At 41.9% G+C, this 9069-nt stretch overlaps 1 protein-coding gene across 1 annotated transcript; it reads right to left on the bottom strand.

The window, feature by feature from the left end:
- Positions 1-1984: 1984 nt before the first annotated feature.
- LOC147544068 (uncharacterized) lies at positions 1985-5182 on the bottom strand. The gene is made up of 4 exons (XM_086635592.1): positions 3842-5182; positions 3500-3656; positions 2471-3265; positions 1985-2061 (listed from the first exon to the last, which is right to left on the bottom strand). Exons 1-4 carry the CDS (start codon positions 5180-5182, stop codon positions 1985-1987), a joined length of 2370 nt encoding a protein of 789 aa, XP_086491718.1.
- Positions 5183-9069: the final 3887 nt, after the last annotated feature.

The raw sequence follows: 9069 nt of genomic DNA, 5'->3' as shown, positions 1-9069 counted from the left end.
TCTAACCTCTCCCTATAACCGTCACTCTCTCTCTCCTAAACCAGGTACATATCTGAGTTTTTTCCTCCGGCAAAGGGATCCTCATCTCAATCACCACTGTGGTTCAGGCAAATCACACTACATGTACACTCTAGGTGCTACTAAGAATAGATTTAAAGTTGTCGATTCTCTCTTATTTGAGTACAAGAATGCTTTCGTTATTGAAGTGGAAAAACAAGGTTACGATCACCGTAACTTAACCAATCCATCGGCTGCGTTCGATGATGGTAAAACGGTTATAAAACTCGATCTATTGCAGTTCCTCCACAACATTACATAACATATCTTTCTCCTACACCATCACCACTTATAAATGGAGGATTTAAAGAATAGAAGACCAATTAGTGCAAAGAAAGGGGATTGGAAAACATCTTGATTCGTTTTTTATTAGTATTAATGTAATTATTTTGTCGACCTTTAGGGTCTTTTCATTCACGATCTTCAGGATCTTTTGTCGGCCTTTAGGGTCTTTGCTTTTAGTCAGTGTCGAGTCAATTTTTTTTTATTATGATAAGCAGGAGGAGCCCGAAACGAATACAATGAAATAAGAAATAAAAAACAGCAAAGAAGTCAAATTACATCATCTCATTAGCCCCACCCTTTCCTCATTCTCACTGTTCCTCTAGAGTCCGCATTAACGATATTGACTAATTCCACCGGAAGTTGACTAATATTCAAGTGAGTCACCCCCGGTCCGAGCTTCATCTTCGACAAGAAATCTGCAGCCTGATTGGCTTCTCTATAGACATGAACTTATCTTATGTAACTCTCACGAAGTTGAGGAGAGAAATAAGAATATCTACCATGTAACTTCGTGATGTTGATCACTTATGAATGAATGTATGGTTTTACTCAAAAAATAAATAAATAAATAAATAAAAAGAAAATATTATAATAATCTAATAGTAGTATAATATAGTAATATACGTAATAAATAAGATAATATTATAATAATATTATCTTTTTTTGCATTATAATAATATTATCTTATTATTATGATAAGATGATGAAGTCGCCAGCAACATCTGGCCGACGACTTTTTTCTGGCGACATTAAAGGGGTGTTTGGTTTAACTTTTTTTGTCTTCCACCGTCTTCCCCGGAAACTTTAATGCTTTCCCCAAAACAGTGGCTTATAATTTCACTCCACCAACCTGAATTAGAGCTCTGATACCACTTGATGCGTTTTCCCGGAAGCGTGAGTACGGAGTGAAAGGGAAAATATCGTAACAGGTAACTAGGAAGATCCGGATCACCACACTTTGATAAAGTTGCCACCACAAAGTGATAAAGAAACTGATTGAGCTAACACCACACCTGGATAAAGTTGCCACCACCAGATGATAAAGACGCTCGAAATCCACCACCAATGGCTCTTCCAAAACCAGGGGATAAAGGAGTTGATCTAAACAAATCCAAAGTCACAAAGACTCTATAATTTCCAATTCAATATTCTCTGCCCTTTTTTCCATTCATAATAAGCCTCATTATATAGAGGAGAATACATTAAATGGGGAAATAACTAAATGGGGAAATAAAAGCTAGTCTAAATGCATAGAATCTAGTTACATTGGAAACTTTCTTAGTTTAAATGCTTTCTTAGTTTAAATGCATGAATGTAGAAAGACTAGACCAAATTTAATGCAAGTTACTAAAACGAGAATGACTCCTTAAGTCGGCGAGAAACTTCTTTAAAGACCATAATTATCCAGTTGATTGGTCCAACTTCAGCAAAGTAACGCTCAGACCCCGGGTAAGAATATCGTCGTATCCCAGCGTTGCTTGTTCCAGACCTGCTTCATGATCCAGAGCTGTTTGGGTCAGCTCGGGTTGATCTAGCTCCGATGCTCCCGCATCATTATCAACGTTATAGCCGGTGGGCCAACTCATTGGGAAGACAGGGGCAACAAGCGGCGCCGGAAAAACCACGAGATCATGACAATACGCTACGAGACCTCACCGCCCATGGTCTTCACTGACGATGACCTGGAAGGAGCAAGGAGCTGGAGCAAGGAGCGAGGAGCTGGAACAGAGAACAGAGCAGAATCCAGAGCTATAAGCAGAGCTGATTAGAAGAATCTCTCCTCTCACAACAGAATATACCATCATAATGGAGGCTGTCATGCATCAACTCCCTTCTTCATGCTGATTTAATGGGAGACCAATTTTCGACATCAGCAGACTCGAGTATTCAAACAAGGCAAGCCACGCTTTGCCAAAATACTCCAAGCTTTGGCCACGCCAAACACAATGCAGGTACAATATAAATTATATGTAAAGGGTAATACCCTTACCCTTATGGATAGAAGAGGCAAATAATATGTATCTGTAAAGGGTAATACCCTTACCCTTATGGATATGAGGCATTCATCGGCGGAACTACACCCTGGCAAAACAGCTAAGTCCGCACCAAGAGCACTCGGCAAACTCACCTTGCCTTGAAACTACAAGCTTGCACGTGCCTCGATCAGCACACCAACTCCTCCTCATTAAAAGTCTACGATCAAAAGCACTCGGCGTATTAAAATCAGAGACACCAAACATATTTTGGTAAAAATCAACACACTCCTGGGCCACCAAGTCTGCTCTGAGAACCTTTTCTCCCATCTCATTATAAAGGAAAGGAATGATATTTCTAGACTTCCTTTCCTTCAAAGAGGCATGGAAGAATTTAGTGTTCCCATCCCCTAAGTCAATCTTTTGGACCCTTGCTTTCTGCCTCACCATAGACTCTTCCATTCTAGCCTTCTTCACAAAAGAAGCTACTGCTTCCCTCTCAGCCTTCCTAGAGTCCACACAAAGGGGGTTTAGATGCAACCTAGTCTGACAAGTCTCCATCTCCTTCCTAGCCAAAGCAACCTTGCCAGAGAAGTCACTAAACCTCTCCTTTTTCCACAAGATGAGAGCAGCCTTCACCTTCTTAAGCCTGCTAACCAATCTAAACATTGGGTTTCCTGTCACTTCCATTTGCCAAGCCTTATCCACCACCTCCAAGAACTTCTCCTCCTCAGTCCAACAATTGAAAAATTTGAAAGGTCTAGGCCCAACACCAACCTCTTCAAACAAGCTAACCAGACAAGGAGAGTGGTCAGAAACACCTTGATTAAGAAACTCAGCCCTAGCAGTTGGAAAGAGTTGAATCCATTCAATGTTTATCAGGGCCCTATCCAACTTTTGAGTGATACAATAATCCCCCTCCTGTAAGTTAGACCAAGTAAAATAACACCCTGAAAAAGGACAATAAAAAAGCTTAGTGTCACTCACACAATCTCTGAAATCAACAAGCTCATTGGCTCTCACCACAGCACCTCCCATCTTTTCCTCCACCTCCAAGATGGCATTAAAATCCCACAATCCAAGGAACAATATGAGCCTGATCAAGCCCCCTCATCTCAGACCACAAGCTCTTCTCTTCACCACTGTATTCCTAGCATAGACACAAGTCAACATAAAGGACCTACTGTCCCTCAACACCACCATGACAGTCAAACTTCGATCAGTCATTGAAACCAAAGAAACAGAGACCTGGCAAGGATCCCACCCAAGCCACACTCTACCAGCTCTATCACAATCATAATTATTAAACCAGCACCAAGTAGGCATCAAAAGATGCTTAACCTTGTAATTATTAACCACACCAACATGAGTCTCCAACAAGCTACAAAGACTCAACTTATTGTCTCTAATAAATTTTACTTCTTCCTTTATTCTGAGAGAGTCATTAAGCCCTCTCACATTCCAACTCCCAAAGCTAATCATTAAGAGTTCTAAGAGGACCTCTCCCCTTCCCCCCCAACTCTCACCTGACCTCCCCCAACACCACTAAACAGAGCAACTCTTGTGGCAACACCCACATTCCCTTCTTGTGCTCCACTCACCTCCATAGCATCTACCTCTTGATCAACATAACTAGACCCCACTATATCAGCTGCAATAGTACCCTGAGTAGAATCAACTGCAAAAAGCCTCTTATGAGCAGTCACCTTACTTCTATCCTCTTTATTTGCAGGAGTGAGCCTCCTAGCCACATCCAAATTCTTGTTTTTCTTAGAGTTCCTAACTTGGGTCCAACCACCCTCATCCATCAATTCAATACTAGGAACAGAAGAAGAAGCAATTCCATCCATACTTTTTGCAGAGGTCTCCTTAGAAGGAGGCAAGCTCTGAGCACAAGCAGGACCTAAAGAAAGCTTAGAGCTCTTTGGAGGAGGCTCCCTCATAGAAGCCACACCCCTCACACGAGCTGGTCCACTCTCAGGAATTACTGCCTTCCCATTATTAGGAACAGGAAGATCAGGTTCAACATTAGCCTTCTTAGAGGCATTCTGTCGAACAGTGACCTTACACTTACCAATTGAATGACCAAAAGCACCACACCAAGTACACTTCATTGGTTTCCAAGCATATTCAACCTTAATATCAATATTTCTAACATTCTTAACTGAAAAAGAAATTACCTCAGGCATAAGACAATCCTTGGAGATCTCCACACACACTCTAGCATAAGCCAGCCGAGACTTCCTTGTTGTTGGTTCATCTAACATAATAGGCTTACCTAAGTGACTAGAAATCTTTGCCAACCCTTTTGGATTCCAAAGAAACATGGGAACATTACGAAAACAAACCCAAACAGGCAAGGACTCCATTGCAACTACATCATCTTCAATAAACAACTCCCATGGTCGAACAAAGAACAACCGGTTAGCAATATAGAGTGGCTCCATCTCTAAAACCCTATGTCTATCCTCCTCGAGATCAAACCGAATAATATAGGCTGCATCTCCATGTGCAGTCAAAAGCATATTTCTTTTGGGCTTCCATCGATCAAGTAAAACCCTTCGAACCACCATGAAAGGAAGTCTCTGACCAACAAACGACCTAATAACCAGATTCTCACACTCCTTGATTTCATCTTCAAACTGTTCTAATAAAATTTCTGGAAGCTCACCCTCCTTCCCCATTACTGGAGGTGAATACTCCAGCTTAGATCTGAACTTTGTCTCCTCCGGTCGAAGCAGAGAAGTCCAACTCGACGCACTTCTCTTCTCATTCGAATCAGCATAACCCCCTTTAACTCCTGAACCACTCACATCTTCTTCAAATTTTGAATCATAACCAGTAGAATCATCTCCTACTCCCTCCATAGAAATTGGAGGGAGTAAGAGCATATGCTCCCCTGTCGCCAGACCAAGCAAAATCTCCCACAAACCCAGAACCACCAACCACCGACCGCCGAAAAGCTCAAAAAACCAACCCTAGAATATCGCGCCGCCTCACTCTTTCTCTCTCCTCTTTTTTACTTCCTACACCTTGAAAATTTCCCATCTTCTTTCCACTTCATCTCCTCTTGACACCAAATTCCCTGATTTCTAACACAGAAAACCCAATCTTCTTCAATAAATCGAGGGTTTGAGAAATTAGGGTTCTAGAAGTAAGAAATTTGAGGGATTGAGAAACAAGGGTTTTGGAAGTAAAGATTAGAGTTTGGAGGATTGTGGTGATGAAATTGTGGGTGAGAGAGTGTTCATGGAGGAGGCGGCTGAGCTCGAACACCACTGTGAAGACCCTGGTGGTGATGGTGACCGTGCATGGAAAGAGGGTAGCAGAAAAATAGCAGGAAAGAAAGTTGGGTTTCACTCAATACCTAACAAGTTCATATGAAGAGAAGATCAAACGAAAACTTCTTTAAAATTTCAGAATTAGATCTCACTCCTCTACATGTCTGAAATCAAGATCTAACAAGGAATGCTACTACGAAGGAACATTAATGGAGGAATCAATATCTAACTTAGAAGAAGAAAAGATGAGAAGCAAACTCTAATGGAGGAAAACGTTGAAGAAGAAGAATAAGACTAGTCGGCCTAGGGTTTTGTGTTTCTCAACTAAAGATGGGAATGAGCCGAATCAGTGTTATTTTCGCGAGGGTAAAATGGTCTTTTTGCATATTTCAAATGGTGCCCTCAAGTTTCAGACTTGTGTTTTAAGTGTGAAAAAATGGGTTTTATTCAGCCCATTCAGACTTCCAATCCCTTCAGTCAAGTTTTCAGATTTTATTAATAAAGAAAAACAACATCTGAAAGTTTTTTAGGGTTTTTTCTTGCTGGAATCTCCGGTTGGGTTGGAGATCACTTACGGTGATCAAGCATTCATGAAGGACAAAGGGGAAGTAGGCGAAGGTCGATTTCTCTTGGTTGGAAATCAACCTAGCAGTGACGATGAGATGGAAAAGGAAACCCTAAAGGAGACTAATGATGAAGAGCAGCGAACAGATCCAAAAATATCAGATTCGGTTGGTATTTGTTTTAAAGCAATGCCTAAATCAACACCACTGAATGGGGTTTCTTCATCACGAAGTTCTGTTTCAAAGGAGATAACTACATCGAGTTCGCTTAGGGTTAATGGAGGTTCTTCAATGGCTGCTGCAAAGAAAAGGGTCATGGGTTCTAATCCATCAGCTGATGTTATTCGAAATAACTTGTTTGCTGAAGTTCTTCGAGGGTTAGCAGATGCGAGGAAGAACTCCGATCAACAAGCTAGTTTCAACTCGCCGGTGATCTTGAGATCCCATGCAGAACAGATTAGGGTTCCGATGGGAGCAGGAGGTTCGTCAAACCAGGTCCAAACATCAGTTGGGCCTCCTTTGGTGGGTGCTTCTAAAATTGGTAATTGGACTAATCTCTTTCACTCGCAGCAAGAAACCGAACAAGATGAACTTCATTATGTTCAACCAGGAGTAAGAGATGGTGGACGAGTAGCAGAATTTGATGTTTCTGACTTTGCAACCGAAATCAAATCTTTTGAAGAAGTGCTTATTGGTAGTTTCATTGGGGAAAGATTAGCATATGGACTAGTGCATAGTGTTCTTTCAAAAATGTGAATGCCGAAGGGAGACATGAAGCTCACATTAGATGGTAACTCAGCCTATGTAATCAAGTTTTCTTCCTCCGAGGATAGAAGACGAGCGATGGAAAGTGATCCTATATTTATTGCTGGTCGACTTCTCGTTGTTAAACCTTGGCGACTAAATGTAGAACGTGAATTACAAGATATGAGAATAATACCAATCTGGGTTAACTTTAGGAACATACCCCTCCTACTTTGGAACTCTATAGGGATTTCCAAAATAGCGAGTGTACTTGGTGTCCCCCTAAGGCAAGATAGCCGAACGAAATAGAAAGAACGAATGGCGTTTGCACGTGTGTGTGTGGAAGTTAATGCTGATGATGAGTTACCGGATGAAATAGATATTAGAGTTAAAGAAGGAATGTCGGAACATAAGGCAAAAGTACATGTTGAGTACTCGTGGAAACCACCAACATGTGGGGCATGCAAAGTGTTTGGACATGATAAGTCCAATTGTCCTCTACAACCGAAACCTACTGTCACTAGAGAAATGGAACCAGCCCATGTCACACGACAAAATGGCAGCCAGCGTATCAATAACCTTCCAAATCCCGAGACATAGCAAACCTATAAACAGGTTTGGAGGAGAGAGAAGGTCTGTGGTGGCGCGATTTTCTAGGTGGTGGTGGTGACGTTTTTTTCCGGTCAGGTTACTATTTCTCCTTGTTTTCTGTGTTGTTTCCGGTCGGATTTCTGTTGACAACTTCCCATTTTGTTGGTGTTTACCTCGGTTGATGTAAATGCTGACTAATGAGGGAGCGAAGGTTCCCCCTCCATGGACTGGTGAGGATTCTCTGCACCTGAAAATGGTGGATCTTCAAATGGTTGAATTTGATGGTTCCATGGCCCTTCCTAGCTCTGAACCCCTGGTCCCTGTTGATCCTGGTCCTGCTCATATTGAGAATGATGGTTGGTCTGTGGTGACCAATAGGAAGAAGAAGGGTTCTAAAATGAATGTCGATGCTCCTCTGCTTCCTGTTCAGGAGGATTTGAACAGGGTGGCCAATAAAAGGCATTGCTCTAGGGCTTTACCTAGTAGTCCTTGGCCAGGGAAGGGTACTGGGAGCTTTAACCAGCTTGAGTGTGGGGATGATTTGGCCTTAGCCAGTTCTGATATTCCTGGTGATAAGGCTACCATAGCAAGTAAGATTGCTATGTTTAGTGCTGCTAGTAGAAGTATGAGACAGGAAGGAGGTTCTTATGTGGGTGAGGGAGGTGCTCAGTAAGCTGGGAGGGGTTCCTCCACCAAATTAAATGGATAGATTGGCTAGTTGGAATGTAAGGGGCCTTAATGGTTCCCTTAGAATAAAGGAGGTGAGAGACCTCATTCGTATTAATAAATTGGAATTATGTGCTCTTGTTGAAACCAGAGTTTCCCTTAGAAATAAAGATAAAGTGCAGAGGAGTTTAAGTCCTTATTGGGCTTTTCTTGATAATTATGAGGAGGATGATGGGGGGAGAATTTGGTTGGGGTGGAACCCCCTCCAAGTTACTGTCTCTCTGATTTTCAAATCAGATCAGATAATTATTGGGAGAGTTGATCTCCTGGATGGTAAAAGATTTATGATTGGTGTTGTCTATGCCAAAAACTCCATGACTAATAGAATGGAGCTATGGAGGGACATAGAAAGGCTGGTCTTCAATTTTGACATGCCTTGGCTGTTCTTGGGGGATTTTCACACAGTGATTGCTGCTAAGGAGAAAAAGTGAGGAGATGGAGTGAGCCCAGCTAGCCTATATGGTATTGTGAACTGTCTTCAGACTTCTCAACTCTTTGACTGTGCTTTCCAAGGGTGTTTTTTCACTTGGTCAAATAATCAAGAGGGAGAGGATTGCATCTATGCAAAGCTGGACAGGGCTTTAGTTAATTTGGAGTTTTTGATGTTATTTCCTGATGTTAGAGCTGAATTTCTTCAGCCTGGTTCTTCTGACCACTCCCCTGCTGTGGTCTCTTTGATTGTTCCCCAGACTAGGAGCAGGAAGCCTTTCAAGTTCTTTAACTGTTGGGTTGAGGAGCCTGGATTTATGGATATGGTGCAAGAGGTATGGACTGAAAGTGTGTTGGCTAACCCAATGTTTAGATTTGTTACTAAATTGAAGGCAGTTAAAGCCAGACTCATTGAGTGGA

Source organism: Eschscholzia californica, unplaced genomic scaffold (assembly GCF_041429995.1).
Source record: "Eschscholzia californica isolate CP2 unplaced genomic scaffold, dmEscCali1.0.p SCAF_4, whole genome shotgun sequence".
NCBI lineage: Eukaryota > Viridiplantae > Streptophyta > Magnoliopsida > Ranunculales > Papaveraceae > Eschscholzia > Eschscholzia californica.
Note: the sequence above shows the minus strand (reverse complement) of the source record. Positions and strands in the feature narration are given on the sequence as shown.

Coding starts and splice junctions, on each gene's coding strand:
- LOC147544068 (XM_086635592.1), bottom strand. CDS start 5,182: ATGGAGGGAGTAGGAGATGATTCTACTGGTTATGATTCAAAATTTGAA. Junction 3,266..3,499: donor CATGGTGGTGTTGAGGGACA/GTAGGTCCTTTA, acceptor GTCCTTTTTCAG/GGTGTTATTTTACTTGGTCT. Junction 2,062..2,470: donor GCTTGTAGTTTCAAGGCAAG/GTGAGTTTGCCG, acceptor TCTCTGTTCCAG/CTCCTCGCTCCTTGCTCCAG.